The 16,780-nt window shown below is 35.2% G+C and overlaps 2 protein-coding genes across 3 annotated transcripts; one reads left to right on the forward strand and one right to left on the reverse strand.

Annotated features, from left to right (window-relative positions):
- The first annotated feature begins 2,181 nt into the window (after nt 1–2,181).
- Nucleotides 2,182–6,851, forward strand: LOC132059562 (violaxanthin de-epoxidase, chloroplastic). Of its 2 annotated transcripts, none has more exons than XM_059452202.1 (6): nt 2,182–2,367; nt 3,954–4,237; nt 4,356–4,522; nt 5,398–5,494; nt 5,577–5,968; nt 6,188–6,851. In XM_059452202.1, the coding sequence occupies exons 2-6, from the start codon at nt 3,983–3,985 to the stop codon at nt 6,687–6,689; spliced, it is 1,413 nt and encodes a 470-aa protein (XP_059308185.1). In that variant the 5' UTR covers nt 2,182–2,367; nt 3,954–3,982; the 3' UTR covers nt 6,690–6,851. The 2 variants fall into 2 exon arrangements, with proteins under 2 accessions (XP_059308185.1, XP_059308186.1); XM_059452203.1 differs by lacking the exon at nt 2,182–2,367 and adding an exon at nt 2,374–2,577.
- Nucleotides 6,852–7,405: 554 nt separating this feature from the next.
- On the reverse strand, nt 7,406–14,825 carry LOC132059564 (uncharacterized). The gene is made up of 7 exons (XM_059452204.1): nt 14,487–14,825; nt 13,359–13,533; nt 10,263–10,443; nt 10,101–10,184; nt 9,801–9,908; nt 8,287–8,556; nt 7,406–7,785 (listed from the first exon to the last, which is right to left on the reverse strand). The coding sequence occupies exons 1-7, from the start codon at nt 14,749–14,751 to the stop codon at nt 7,690–7,692; spliced, it is 1,179 nt and encodes a 392-aa protein (XP_059308187.1). The 5' UTR covers nt 14,752–14,825; the 3' UTR covers nt 7,406–7,689.
- Between the last annotated feature and the right edge of the window lie 1,955 nt (nt 14,826–16,780).

A 16,780-nucleotide genomic window follows, 5' to 3' on the forward strand; every position in this document is an offset into this window, starting at 1 on the left:
TAAGTTTGTCAAAAGCTAACATTTTTAGTCTCCGTCTCAAATATTTAACATTTAGTGTTGTTTAAATTTGACAAGAACAACGGCAAAAGAGATTTAACCATAAATATCAAGGAAGTCCCATTAAATTAATATGCAACATAATGAATTGCCATGGACACCCAAAAAAAAAAAGAAGAAAAAAAAAAAAGGGGAAATTAACCTCAAAAAGTTGCATCAGACTTTAAAAGTAAATAAAAAATAGCAGAAATTACAAAGATTGTAATTCTAAATGCAAGTTCATTCTTGAGATAATTACGTTCTATGTTAATTAGGGTAACAATGCTACCAAAATTGACCCACCTTTTTAAATCTTACAAAAAATGACCCACCCTCTCCTCCTCCTCCTCTCTCTCTGCCCCGTTTCCTCTAACATCTCCTCCCACACTCAAAACCCTCTTCATCGGAATTATAATCAGAGAAAAAGAAGATTAAGATACATCTGATTATTGTGAAACCCTAGATCATCTTATTAACAACTCCTATTTCAAGGTATTTTTCTTTTCGATTCTGTTACACATATTACTGAAGTTTTTCTTTTTATATATCCTGTGCTTTTTAATGATCGGAAGCATTTTTTTAAATTGGATAGATTGTGTCAGATGCAAGTAAGAAGAGAGAGGCGCAGAGAAAGAAGGTAGAGGCAGAGCTAGAATTTGAGGTTTGTGGGTTCTGAATTCAAACCCTTTAAGTTACTGGGTTCTAAATTACTAATTTAAACATATTACATAAATTTCTTCAGACAAATATAAGATTTGAACAAAAGCTTGTGGGTTTGGTCGAACCCGTCTTTGACGCTGTGCCTCCGCCACTGAGAGGAGGTGGAGTAGCAGGAGGTGGTGGTGGAAATTGGGTTTTTCGAGTTTATTAGCTGTTTGAATTAGGTGGTGCTCCAATTGGAAACATTACGAGGAGTTCAAAACTTAAATTTTGAAGTGATTTGGAGTAGATTTAATCAGATTTGAGTTAAACTTCAGAAGAGACGTACGCAAGGAAGAAGACGAAGTTAGTTTTTGTATATTATTGTATAATGTGTATATGGGTGTATACACACCTCTTATACACTATTATACATTTTTATATACCTATATATATAATGTATCTGCCTTGTATAAAAGTGCAATTCTTATTCAAAATCAGTCTAGATCTATGTTTATATCCACTTATACAATACAATATTGTATAAATTGTATAAGTGGGTATAAATGTGTATAACTGCACATTATTTGTATAATTGTGTATACGTGCGTATTTTCGTGAATATTATTGTATAATTATATTTTTTTAGTGTATATACCTACACATTATACAATATTTGTATAATTATGTATAAATGTGTATACGTGCGAATTTTCGTGTATAATATTGTATAATTATATATTTTTTAGTTTATATACCTACACATTATACACCTTCAAACACCTATATACATAATGTACCTGTCTTTTGTATATAAGTGTATAACACTGTATAAAAAGTGTTTTTGGGCTAAAGCTTTGCAATGTAAGAGCCAGTTTGGATGGGCTTATGCCTTTTGACTTATAAGTCAAAAGTCATAAGTTAAGAATTCTGGCTTATGACTTTTGGCTTATTTTTGTTATTTTGGCTTAAAAAACAAGTACTTAAAAGCACTTTTTTTATTTTACCCAAACACTATAAAAGTGCTTAAAAGCTACTTTTGGTTTAAAAGCACCTAAAATAAGCCAATCCAAACAGGCTCTAAGTTTTGGGCTTTTTTTTGCAATGTAAATGAGCAAATTGTATAATTCTGTCAAATCTAACATTGCTCTTTGATAAATATTTAGCGGAGACTAAAAGTGTTAATTCTTGGCAGCTTTAAAGGACTAGAACTGTTCAATGTATATTTAAGGGACTATTTTGAACCTACCCTCAAACATAAGAGACCATTTTGTCATTTTCTCGAGTGGAATGGTTGGTTAAGTTTAACAGTTTATTTTGGCCTCCACCGTTAGTTTTAGGGTTAAGGGTTAAAAGTGTCCACTTTACTTATCCATAGGGGACTCTTTTTGTCAAGTGTTATACATTAAGGACCAAAGTTGTCCAACCCCTATACATTAAGGATCATTTTGATCTTTTTTTAGCCAATTGCCAAAACTTCCAAAAGGAGAAGAAAAAGAGATAGTGCACAAACAAAGAAATGTGGTTGACGTTGCAAAGCTAATTATCACAAGATGTCTTATCCTCCTCCATCCATTTCCCCTTCACTCAACTACTTCACACTTAAACACCCTAATTTAGAAAAAAAGATACAAACCCCATAACACTCTTTATGCTCAATGTTCAATCTGCCTAGCACTCTACTTACATGAGGTGAGTTATTGGCATTTCTGTTTATATAGCATTTTCATTTTGATGTCTCCAGAGTTTGTGAATCAGTTGGAAACTGGAAACATTTTCAACTGACTAATTAAGACATGCACACAAGAATTAGTTTTTGCTGCACTTGCGCTGAGGGTCTTTCGGAAACGACCTCTCTACCTGCTCGAGGTAGGGGTAAGGTCTGCGTACATCCTACACTGGGTATGTCCTTGTTGTATACAAGAATTAGTTTATTGGTCTTATACTGATACAATATGATTCTGCATTGACTTATATGATGTGCTTGTATGCATGTACTTTCAGTCTAGTTTAAAGCATGCTATACTTTGGTCTTCGGGGTGCAAATGGAAAGAAGAAGAAGAAGAAAGAGAGATACTGTCAATCAGGCTATTTTTAGATGCTTGTACATGCTTAATTGTGTAAAGGTGCAATTTTGAATGTAGAAAGAGTAAACTCAAGGGTAACAGACAGAAAAACGGAAGGGTTTGGGGGCGGAGGCTGAGTTCTTGATTGCTTGTGTGATGCATAGCACAAAAAATGATTATGAACTATACCAAAACCTGTGTTGAAAGTATTTTGTTTGTAGTTGAAATCGAAGAGGATCGTGGGAGGTTGAAACTGACATGGAAGTCGGGGTGAGAGGGAACAAATCAAGGGCTTAATTATGTTATGACGTATGAGCAGTATATAGATAAGTATGAAAATGATAGCTTTTGGATAGTTTCATTGGAATCTCATTGCTGAAGTAGAACGCTCGAAGAGTAAGAGCAAAGTGAACACGTGAATTTGTCTGGGGATTGGTTAAGTAAAGCCTGGTTTCTTGACAAGATTGTTGTGAATCCAACAATTTGGTGCTTTATTAACCTCAACATCAACAAAAATAACCTCAAAGATGAACCAAATTCCCCGACGGATATCTGCTTTGTCCTGGTCTGGAGCTCATCCACAGAACTGGAAAAAGAAAAACTTAGTCTTTTTCGGGTTTTATCAAAAGCTGTTGCCCATGAAAGTTAGTCCCTTGACCTTAGAATGATTACTATCATCTTAATGCAACCCCTCAGATCTTCGTAACAAGCTCCGTGCTATTGGAGCCTAATTAACTGATCTATATTTGGAGCAAGATTGGAAGTGTTGGGAAATGGAAGTGTAGCTTTTGATTGCTTTATAAGTTTTGTTTAAGAGGGGTGTCGGCTTCGCAGCCATTGTATTTGTTAATTATAAGTTTTTAACTGCTAGAGGTAATGGCATACTTTATCTTTGAGATGCTTCATAGGTTTTAGCTACAACTTTTTCATAAATATTTCATCATTGGATCAGCCTTAATCTTGATGAGGTGAAAATTTATTTGCATCTCAATATTTGGCCTTAAATCCTACTTATGTATTATAGAATTTCCATCTACTTGTGAATGTGGCAAAATTCTTGGCTGTGAATCTGATAGTAAGATTTGTATCTACGCACACCTAGAATATGCATCTTAGACCAATCTGTCACACGAGGATCCTCTTGATGGTTTAGTTCTTTCCACGGTGCTAAATCAGAAAGATAGCACAATCTGATATACTTCATTTCTATAGGTTGCAGTTGGTGGTCATCTGGCTAAATAATGGCTCTCGCCCCTCATTCAAACTTTCTGGCCAACCATGAAACCATCGGATGTCATGTTGGGTCAAAGCTTCACAGTCATAAAAGATTTAATTACTTTGGTAGTATAGTCATAGCGAAATTTTCTTCCAGTAGACAGATACCTACATACTTGCAGAAATCTCCTAGACTACTCTGTGGTTTGGATTCTAGAGGTCTGGAACTATGGAAACAGAAGCTCCCTTCCGCACATAGCATTAACCAGAATGTCCCTAAGGTGACTTTTGATAAACCTTTATTCTGTTGCTTCAAAGGGAATGTGGGGATCTAGCTCTGTCCCCTACATTCTTTTCTTCCTCTTCTTTCTCTTTGCTGACAAGAAGTCCACTTTTTAGGGAAATACAATATGCAAATTTCCAGAAGATGTAGCTTTGATGGTTCGGAAGAAATGGGGCCAATTGGCCAAAACAGCAATTGTAGCTATATTCATTTTGTCAGTTACTTCAAAGGCTGATGCCGTTGATGCTCTCAAAACTTGTACATGCTTACTGAAAGAGTGCAGGTAATTGTGCACATGTTACTAGAATACTTCCTTATACTAAGCTACCAATATATTTTGCTGCATAAAAATCATAGCCTAATTTATTCTAAAAACCAATGAATTTGATAAGAAGATATCAGTAAACTACATAGACCTTTCCTGATTGCTTTGCTACCCCTTTTATGTTTCCTTCATAAGTTCTGAGCTTGATTTCTTCTATTCCATATAGAAATATAAGGATGTGATATTAGTTCTTGTTTGTACACACTGGATTATCATCCTGGCCTAACAATTGAGTGGTAAAGATGTAAAATTCAGTTTTGACGGATATATTTCATCTTAACCTGCTTACTCTGAAAGATATCAAGTCGACCTAAACTGTTTCTAACTTTTTCTGATCAACCGTCCTCAATTTTAGTTGTTGGAATCAAAGAAATCATGAATCAAAGAAATCATGTTTTATGCATGTCCGAATTGAACCATAATCCCAACCGTAATGCTTTTCCATCTACCTCCATTTTCATTTTGAGACTGTTAGACCTCCTGTGTTCTAATTAGGCCAAGAGAATAGCAGTATGAATTTGACTTATTTCCAGCAAGTTTTTTCAGACCTTCTTTTCCCTTTTTGATATGGTGGTAAAAATAACTGATACTGCTGCTGTGCTATTCAATTTTCCCTGAAACTCGGAAGATAGCTTACTTTGTCTCGATGGATATGTCGAAATTTGATGAACTTGATTCTCCCAAAACTTCTTCTAACAACCCAATTGTTTCCCTTGTCTCACCTGGCCACTAGAACAGCAATGCTTTATTAGTATTGAGATGAGTTTCTGAATTTTATTCCAGCTTGCATGTCTGGCACTCTTAGCTGACTTATGGAAGTATTATGCTTTCAGGTTAGAGCTTGCCAAGTGCATTGCGAACCCTGCATGTGCAGCTAATGTTGCCTGTCTCCAGACTTGCAACAATAGACCTGATGAAACGGAATGTCAGGTGTCTACAAACAGCTTATTAAACTGAATATTGATTTGATCACATATATGTAATATTAATAAGTGATGGAATATGGCTGCAGATAAAATGTGGTGATTTGTTTGAAAATAGTGTTGTAGACGAGTTCAATGAATGTGCAGTCTCCCGAAAGAAATGCGTACCTCGTAAATCTGATGTGGGTGAATTTCCTGTACCTGATCCCAGTGTTCTTGTCCAAAAGTTTGACATGAACGATTTTAGCGGAAAATGGTACATCACTCGCGGTTTAAATCCCACATTTGATGCTTTTGACTGTCAATTGCATGAGTTCCATACAGAAGATAACAAACTTGTGGGAAATCTGGCTTGGAGAATACGGACACCTGATGGAGGATTTTTCACCCGATCAGCAGTGCAAAAATTCGTGCAAGATCCAAAGTATCCAGGGATACTCTATAATCATGATAATGAGTATCTTCACTACCAAGATGACTGGTATTTCCCTTAATACCTCTTTGATATCGTGTCTCCATACTGGCCTAAACCATCCTGATAGATAAATATTTAGGCTTCGTGAGAGATGTTTGAGTCAAAGTCAATCTTGAAATTCATTGTCCTTATCTCGTGTGCAAAATTGTACCGCTATGTTGTACTTGCATTGCAGTTGAGCTATGTTCTATATTAAATAAACATGTGAATTCATTTTTTCTGCAGGTATATTTTGTCATCCAAAGTAGAGAATAGTCCAGATGACTACATATTTGTGTACTATAAGGGCAGAAATGATGCATGGGATGGATATGGCGGTTCTGTACTTTATACAAGAAGCGCAGTTTTGCCTGAAAGCATTATACCTGAGTTGCAAACCGCAGCTCAAAAAGTTGGTCGTGATTTCAACACATGGATAAAAACAGACAATACTTGTGGCCCTGAACCTCCGCTTGTTGAGAGGTTGGAGAAGAAAGTGGAAGAAGGAGAGAGGACAATCATAAAAGAAGTCGAGGAGATAGAAGAAGAAGTTGAGAAAGTGAGAGATAAAGAAGTCAGCTTATTCAGTAGACTGTTTGAAGGTTTCAAAGAGCTGCAACAAGATGAAGAAAACTTAATACGTCAGCTGAGCAAAGAAGAAATGGAGATTTTGGATGGACTTAAAATGGAAGCAACTGAGGTAGAAAAACTCTTCGGGAACGCATTACCAATAAGGAAATTAAGGTAGATACTGTTGAAAGAGTATTATTCAAGCCGTAGAAACTACCCACATACAGAATGTATAGCTTGGATTTGATTCTTTTTTGCCTGGAATAGATTGATCATATATCACGTATTGCCTTCACTCTTAGAGGCATGATAATATATATTTCTTCTCCTTTAAAACCCCTGTCAGGGCTTGAATGATGTTCTAATATTCCTAAGTGCCCATATTCTGTTGATCTTTCTCATTTGAAGAGCAATACAAACAGCCTTGCAATTAGAAACAAGTGCATCTATGGTGTCACTTACAGGTCAATGCATAAGTCTCTTGTATCTCCCTCATGTGCAATGATTGTTAGCTCAACTGGCTTGACCTTATACATACTTTATAGAAAGATCAAGTCCCATCTTTACATGTCCCGAGATTAACTACAATTCAGGGAGTAAGAAATTATAAAAGGTATTTTCAGATTTTGTTCTAAGAGTATGAAATAATGTTGAGCTACATTGAAGAAAGCTAAAGCTTATAGCGCACCTAAATACTTTTTTCGCACTCAAAACGCTTATATATCGGACAATTTTGATCAACACTTCAGCATGGGCTAAGTGATAGAAGTTCTTACACCACGTCTTGCATTTATTTGCTGTATGCAAATATCGTAAGACTCGTCCTTGATGCATCAATAAGCTATTTACATTTCCCACATTCAGTAAAATCTAATATGCCAACTCAACAGCATGTTCAAATAAGAAGTTCGATACATTACACAACAGAACTATTTACAATCTCATCCAGTGTTCCTTACTGATGCTGCTAACATCAGAGGCCTTGGTTCATTACAATCCATACACAAACTACATAGTGCAGAAAACATTTCAGGGTTTTGGGTTTAACAATTCAGCAATATACATCTATACATTCCACGGCCACCACAAAATTCAAAAGGTAAACCGAACATAGCTTGTGAGTCTAGCAGTTTCTGCAGATATTTTGCAAAAAGAAAGTGAAGGGCCACGAAACATGGTCAGCTTGAAGAACCATCAGACAAACAGTGATCCCAGATTAACTTCAAGTTTTCTTCAAGCATTTTAAGCACCAGGTTCTCGTCAATCGTTTGCTTCTGCATTTCCGTTAAGAAAATGTAAATCAAATTTAATTATTTAAGTAGTGAAGGGGCAAATCAGAAAAAGAATATATCAATTCAACAATGAAGAGTCATTGCATGGTTTTGTTTGTCTTTCCTTGGCACATGCCAGTTATGAAACTATTCGCTAACATGAGCTACTGTATGTCTTTATTATAACTTTTTAATGAAATTCTTTGAAGACACATTATAACTTTTTAATGCAAATTCTTTGAAGACACAAAAAGTTGGATAATTTCCAACAGAAATGAACTAGATTGAAATCAGTGGTAATTTTTGTTGCTCGAGCTGCTCTGGATGATATTTTGCCCAATTCGGTGCATGTAATCATTAAGTGGGTACAGGATACAATATTCAAATCTTATTCGTAAGAATATTATGATATGGTTTTGAGGTAAACCGCGCCAAATGCAAGCACGCCCAGATGTATTACCCACAGAAATATATAGAACTGCTCGTCAGGAAAAGAAAACCTACCTGCAATTGGGATACAATCCCAGGCATTTTCAGGCTAGCCTCCTGTGAAACCTCACCAGTTGAAGACCGGAAATCAAATCGATCTGCATGTCGAAGCTTAAGCCTAATTGACGAATTTCCATATGAGTTTGCAGTTGTGTGCCAGACGGCGATAACAGCGTATCGACTCCCTGAAGAATCATCGCCAAAGGGCCATCTCAACCCACCCTTAACTTCTGAGTCCAAAACGGCAGAACCAATAAGATTTTTAATTCCATTGATCTCCTCATCCTGGAAAAAAGCACAAAGTAATCTAAATTAGAACACACACTTAAGCTATAGAGATTACACTACTGGCCCCCTTTCAGTTAAGAGTGCAGAAGTCACGAAGAGAAGATGGAAATTTAAGTGCATATAAAGTCATTTACACAGGAGAAGGTCCTTCTTCACTGGAGTGGAGTTAAAATATGTACATCAAAATTGCAAACAAAATCTCACTACTACTCTCAAGTCTATGGGTTTTGTTGTGCTCTGATCCATGCTACCCTTCTCATGAAAAAAAACTCGCTTTCCCGGAATGTCAGGTTCATGCAGTAGCCAAAAAGCATATGTTCCTCAGAAGCTTGAAACCTAGACTTTAATGCTTTACATAATTACTGACTAAATGCTTTTGATAAAGACATGCATACTTCCAAATCTCTGTTTTTCCCATTTATTAGGGTGATATCACTTTGAATCCCGGAGTGCTGTTAGTATCAGTACTTGCCTATGTAAATGTCAAACGTGTCATCCCTGGTACTAGATAACTGGACAATTATTCACCTGGCAAGCAACACTATCCTTCTGGAAGCTAAAGGCATTTGATTTGAAGAATCAAAAGACACCTCTTTTCCACCAAAAGGAACTCTGCTTACTTGTGTGTAACTTCACCTTTAGTTGGGATTTGGAAGCCCTTAAATCTTCTTAAGATAATGGTAGCTACTTTGAGATCCCAAAGCAAATCAAATTCATTAAGAAACCGCCCTAACGCTAAATGCCTATGAAGAATATATTCATTTCTACTTTTTGCCTCCGTATCTTCCTTTTCCTTTTTTCTCTTTTCTACTTCCCCTCATCTGTGTTTCATTGTAGAAATGATTCATATCTAGCTCATTCCAGCAACTAGAGGACTCCAAAAATAATGCCAGGAGTAAATCAGACCCGTATTTGAGCATTTTAACCCTACCGGAGTCTATACGGTCAGCCCAATATGCTATTCACTTTACTTTTTCAAACATCCAACACTCCCCCAAAGCCATAAAACATGGAGAAAAAAAAACAAGATATTTGCACCAAGAATAATTGAATGGAGATGTTTCTCAGTTGAGAAAATATAATCCAACCATTGGGCAGATCTTTCAAATATGACCAACGAGTTAACAAAGGTAAAAGAACAGCAAGAAATAACAAACAAATGGAGAACTTAAATTTAAATAATATATTGATTCATTCTAGCAGACATAGAAAATTAATCGTCAATGGAGAAAGTAACTTACAGATAAAGCCATCATGATTTTCTTGGTCTGTAACATCAACCTTAGGTCTAAACTTTTGCCTAGACAGCTCATATCTGCAACCATGTTGCGTACTGGGTTCACCTCAATCTAAAAGAAAAAGTGTAGCGTCGAAAGATAGTTAAAGAAAGACAAACTGCAAGAATAAAGCATGCAAAAAGATAAGTAAGAGGAGGTAAATCTGTTCATGACAAGAATAATGTTGTTTTGCTAAAGTTGAAAAATAGGCAGTTAATTGGGCATCTTACAAGTTCATCAAGAAGCGGGGAACTGAGAACTAACCTTATAGAGCTGAATTTTTTTCTGATCCCTGGCCACCGTACATTTGCAGAAGACAGTTGAATCAGAGCGCAAGTTATCTGAAAGCTACAATACACAGGAGATAGAACTAAAAGAACCAATGCATAAAGAGAAAGACATTTGTTAGAAGCATGAAAATAATACCTTGACGTAGTATAATTCCTTCTCTTCCATATATTTTAAGTCAAGTTTCTCAACTGCAACGTTTCTTATATATTCCATATATGACAGAGGAACATTTGTATAGAAATTTTTTTTCATTTGCCTCAATGTGGTTTCATCCAATGGGTTACTTTTCACGGATTCATGACTATTTGCAGAATTGCTGCATCACAGAGAATATGAGGAGGATTACATGTTGAAACATGGATTGGATTTAATTGACACGACAAAGTAATGCTTAAGACACCACAAAAGAAGTAACATCATAACATCTAGGAGAAAAGTCAAGAGTCAGGTATGAAGTTATTGACAAAATATTGTAGAAGTATAGATAGATCCTAGATGCATGTGCAATCATACAAGTTGGACAATATTAGAAATAATTACATTTAATAGTAGGTGGAAGTAGCACACATTGAAGATAACATGAGATAGCCATATCTTACAAGAACATGCATAAGCACAAACCTAAAGGACAAACTATGGTGATTAAAAGTGCTATAGAAAGATGAGGAATACCTAAAATCATAGGGGAAAAATTATGTTAAAAGACCTATAATTTTTTGAACGGAAAAGGTCCAAAAATACCCCTAACGTATGGGAAATGGCTCACAAATACCCTTTATCCACCTATTGGTCCAAAAATATCCCTCCATCCACCTATTTGGTCCAAAAATCCCCCCAACCTATTTTTTTGGCTCAAGAATACCTCTCCAACTAACACCCTAATTTTGATGGTATTTTTTCAATTTTAAAATGCCACGTGGCTAGTTTTGATTGGCCACATATATTATTTAATTTAAAAATTAAACCCCATCAACTTTGAAACCCAAACCCGTTGACCCATTTTTTTAAACCCACATTTCGTTTTCACTGTCAACAACATCCAGTGCTCAAATTATCGATCATCAATGTCGCATGGTTTATCTTGATTTTCTCGAGTTTTGGTTTATGATATATTGTGGCCATTTTGATGTTGTGGAAGCTTAATAAAAAAGCCTGTAATTCTTCTGCCAAGAATTAAGAACTTGCATTGGTGCCTATTTAAAATCGGGTAGGTGCTGTTGAGCTAATTAATTCCTTAGACAAGTTTTTGTTTCAAGTTGTCCGAGTTGTTGCATATAACCTTTTATGTTAGTGCATGATGATAAAAAGAAGTAGTTGAAATTGAATTTCAAGTATTAACTGTTCTGATAAATAATTCATCGGAAATGATGTTCCCGTAAGTGAGCTAGTCCGGGTATTATTTGATAGTCTGCGTTCTCTCTTGTGTTAGTCTCTTAGGAGAGTAAGTTTCGAACTTTCATGTGGCATTAGGTAGTTTCCTTCTTTGGAGAACTCTAGTTGCTCTTCTTACAGTGACTTTAAGTACATCAATGCCGGCTCATTTAGGAACATTACCCATGGTTGCTCATCAGTAAGGCCACTTATATATATATATATATATATATATATATATATAGAGAGAGAGAGAGAGAGGAGGGTTTAAGTTACAAAATGGGTTTGATTAAATGGGTGGGGTTTAATTTTAAAATTAAATAATATATGTGGCCAATCAAAACAAGCCACGTGGCATTTTAAAATGGGAAAAATATCATCAAAATTAGGGTCTTAGTTTGAGGGGTATTCTTGAGCCAAAAAAATAGGTTGGGGGTATTTTTGGACCAAATAGGTGTATGAAAGGGTATTTGTGAGCCATTTCCCATACATTAAGCGTATTTTTAGACCTTTTCCGTTTTTTGAAATTAACGTAGAATCAGCTAAGAACAGAATGTAGATAAGCAACACTAACTAGTTGGGTTTACTAACTAATTGTTGTTAAACTTACATTAGACTTGGAGTTTGTCAGGAGTACTTTGCATCTAGTTAGGAGTTGTATGTCAACGTAAAATAAGTTTGTAATTGAGAGAACCAGTAGTTTTAGAGAAGTCCTAATTTGCCTTATAAGACAAAATATTGAGTACTATAATAAAAAGGACTTGAATAAAGCTGATATACAGAGAATTCAAATAATGACTCCTAACCAGATCGGAATTGAAGCATAGCTGGTTGACTAAATATTTTCTTGAAGTAATACAACTGGGAGACATGATCTTAGAGTAGCAAATTGCCAAGACCACAACTATGGGGCATGAAGGCTGCAATACTACAACTATGACGAATGAGAGAAACCAAGTACACTTCTAATTCAGAGGACAAACTTCTTGGGCATAATCTCTATACCACTCTTTTGTGCAATTCTATACGCCAGTTTATGAGAAATCAGAAAACATAACGTGCCCATCAATATAGTAGAATTTTTTGTGATCTTTTTGAGTTTTGATAGGTCCTTTTTATCTTTTGATGTAGCAGTTTTCGCAGGGTTCGAAAAAAAGATGATAAAGGAAACAACTTCCAATAAGTTTGTTCAGAAAAAAATGCAGCATTGATGTCTTCAATGGGTTTGACTAAAATGCAGCATTGATGTCTTCAATGGGTTTGACTAACTTCCTAATGACAAAATCTAGAAGAGATTACCCAACTAATGAATATCTTTGTTACTTGGTCATATATAGACAATATAATATTCACATCAATGGTCACATTTTCTATAGTGATGGTGTCCGGATAGCTTGTGTGCACCTCAACTGTTCCACCAGGAACCTACTTGCTACCTCCAACCCGCATACGTACCCGGTAACTCCGCACACCCAGGCTTAGGAAGATAAGAAGAAATCACCTATTGTTGTTTTTGTCACTGTGTGTGTGGGTGTGTTAGGGGGGTGGGGGGGGGGGGGGCAATTTAATCATGCATTATATTAATTTTCCTATGTTCGTTGATTCCCCAATATAAGTTATTGCTTAAAGCCTTAAACACTTCCCGACTTTCATCATCTGTATTTTCTATTATTCGCAAGCCAAAGGGGATGAATGATACGGGTTGCAAAAGAGAAACAGCCCCCTTATTTTTTCGGGGGAAAGGAGTGGGGTTTTGGTTGTTAAATGCCCGCTATATGTTTTGAATTAAAAGGACACATGGTAGGTATTAGTTTTCACAAGGGTACAAAAGACAAGGATTCCTAGTATGACGAGACTAACCTATAAAAGAGAATTCTTCCAAAACGAGCAACTAGAGTCGGCTTTAATTCTTCCATATTAGACTGCTCCATTTCACGCTTCACATGTTGAAATGACAAAAGTAAATCCTTCATCACACTTTTAGCTACAAAGAGCCATGGCTCATCCATAAGCTCATTTGTTCCTTCGCTGCAACCTAGAAAAGTATATATATATCATTTAGTAAAGATCGCAGAATTAAGATTGCAGAAATAGAAATAAAAATTGTAGTCCACGAAAATCAGACGAAGGAATTTAGAGATACATACGTCCTTGTTTCAAACCCTGATCTACTGAACTACAAAATTCATCAGAAAACAAAAAGGTGGGTACAACACCACCAACGACAACACATAATATGAAATTAAAAGATTAATTAACTCAAAAAGAAATTGGAGATAGAATGTAAGTTATCAATTCAAAAAGGAAGTAAATAGATACAGTAGGAAGAGAGAGAAAAGATTTTAATATATTTATGGACAAGATATTATTTACTAAACCATGATTAAGGCCTTATTTTAGTCAATTTAATTTTAGCCATTAATTTTAACCTATGCCATGTGTCCCTAATCTAAACTAGAACTTTGGGAAAATGGAGAGAAAGAGAAATGGAGAGAGCCCGATCCATATGTACTAATCTTAAAGAAGCAATTCTAACTGATAAAGTTTGAAAGCTTAACATAAATTTGACGTCCATCCCATTTAATATTCTGCATAAGACTAGATGGTCTTTCAGTTTCGTCTGTCTTTGCAATTAATTTTTTCCTTTCCAATTCTTCTAGTATTTCGTTACATTAAAGTAGAAAGAAAGACAGTCGAGGCAGCATTTTCAGATGAACTTCCCTCTATCTTTCCCAGACAACCAAAACTCATCCCCATCGAAGTTGTTATTCGTGTTCAAAAACCTTCACTGCATGTACCGCGGGGGGTTCAGCCCCTGCTGTTTAATGTAGTTAATCCAAAAAAAAAAAAAAAAAAACTCTGTGCGTACAACTAGTAAGGAACAAAAGTACAAACACCTAATGCAGCATTCATCAAATACATTGGAAACACGTATAAAGCAGAAAGAAGTTTAGTGTAGTTGGATTATCTTCCAGAAAGTAGTACTACCTTGACTTAGGACGAAAGAAAGAGGGTCGCCTGGTTTGAGCTCAAATGAAAGAGGTTGGAGCTTCAACTGAGAATGATCATCAGTGAGAGTGAAGCCAACGGGAAACCATTTCCTAACAGCATGATGAGCATAAATGAAGGCACCCAAATACTTTTCCTTTCTAGACTTGAAATGAAGGTTTTTTCTGAAGGCAGGGATCAGAGATTCAGATTTCGGCGACGAGGAACCCTCAGTGTGCCGCTTGTGCGGTGGAATGTAAGACATGCCCAACTATTATGATCACTTTCTGCTCCTCCCTCGACTCTTCACTTTTCTCCTACACTCACTTCACACTCTAATTATAACTCTTATTACTTTCCCTTTTTCTGTCCCCATCTTTCTTATACATTAAGTTTCTCAATTTTAAAATTCTAATTATATGTCCTTACTAAAATTAGTTATCTTAAATTATTTATCATTTTAAAATTTTAAAATATATTTCCTCTATTTTAATTTATGTGAATCTATTTCCTTTTTAGTCCATACCAAAATAAACAACCTCTTTCCTAATTTGGAAACAAATTTACTTTATGAAATGATTTACGATCACAGAAATATTCAAGACTTATTTTGAAACACAAGTTTCAAAAGTTTTCACTCTTTCTTTAATATCGTACCCAGTCAAATGGGTTCATATAAACTAAAACAGAGGGAGTAATTAATATTCCTCCGATTGAAAAAAGAGTGTTCACTTAGCTATTTGCATGCTTCTTAAGAAAATAATAATCAACTCTTAAACAAATATAAGTAATTTGACTAAATTAACTCTAATTAAATAGACATTGAGATTTGATCACTTTATACTTAGTAAGGACAAATCTATAAAAAATCATATTAATTCTTTCTTGATTAAATTGACACTCTTTTTTAAGCAAAAAATAACGCTAAGTGGACACTCTCTTTGAACCGGAGGGAGTAATTTTTTATTTTTTTTCCCGCTATATCCTTAGAAGAATTTTGTTATTATGCAATGATACATAAATAGAGTAAACATTTAATTGAGAGAAATTATAACTTAGATATAAAGAAGGGTAGAGTTAGTCAGACACCCCTCCTAATTAATATTTCTTAAGGGCGTAAAATAAAAAAGTGACAGATAATTTGAAACAGAGGGAGTACATGGTATGTTTAAGATACAACACGCATCCTTAACTTAAGATCATACGATTCAAAAAGTCTCCGTTTTATTTTTAAGTTACGTGATTTTAGTTACTACTCCCTCCGTTCAATTTGTTTTTCTTACTTTATGTTTGAGTCCATTTCAAAAAGAATATCTCTTTAATTTCAACTTTTCACATAACATGTTTAAGACCACAAGATTAAAGGGAATTTTGGTACATTTCATTTATTTGATTTAAAATTACAAAATTCAAAAATCTTCTTTGTATCAAGTCAAAACCAAACAAACAAATTGAGACAGAGGGAATACTTAGTAAGTATTTTAATAGTACAATCATTACAAAATATATTTATTTGTTCGTAGTGTGATTGTAGTGTAATATTTAGTGTAATTGTAGTTTAATACTTTGTCTATTTTAAATAAATTTTAACTACAAAAATTACTTTTTTGTCAATTGAACTTGTAGTAAATTTTAATGTGTGATAAATATGTGTATACTAGTCAATTTGCTCACGCATTGCCGGGCTATTAAATTTAAGAAATGATCAATCTGATAAACATAACGAATTTAGAGACCCACATATATTGGATCAGAAAGAAAGCACTTATAAAATATAACGGTCTGACCCTTGATTTTGAGAATGCTTATTTTTATGTTTGGAAGCTTGGTACATGTTATATTTGCGATTTGGTACTTGTTTGAGGAGTTGGGGTTGCAATCTAAGGGATTCGATTGAGAAATGCTCATTGCAGATTTTATTTTATTTTCTGGTGCAGCCACATTTGCAGGCCTTGCTCGCATTTGCAAGGGGCCCTGGGTCAAGGGAGTTCCACTTTTGCGATGACTTTAGGGGATTTTGGATCTTGGAAGGAATGAGCGGGGTTGGGAAAGCTATAAAAGAAGAGTGCATTGGGAAGGAGGAAAAAAATCTTGGGAAGAACCTATGAACTAAAGACAAATGAATTATGGAGAGAGAGAAACTGTGTACAACTTGATACTTCGATCTCAAAATAAATGTAGCTTTAGCTCATTTTCATGCCTATTAAGAAAAACAATAAATATAAAATGTAGTTACTAATTTACCCTTATTTATCAAACGTCTTGAGAATGGAGCACTATTAAGAAAAAGAGTT

The sequence above is a fragment of the Lycium ferocissimum genome, chromosome 6 (assembly GCF_029784015.1).
Source record: "Lycium ferocissimum isolate CSIRO_LF1 chromosome 6, AGI_CSIRO_Lferr_CH_V1, whole genome shotgun sequence".
In the NCBI taxonomy this organism is placed as follows: domain Eukaryota; kingdom Viridiplantae; phylum Streptophyta; class Magnoliopsida; order Solanales; family Solanaceae; genus Lycium; species Lycium ferocissimum.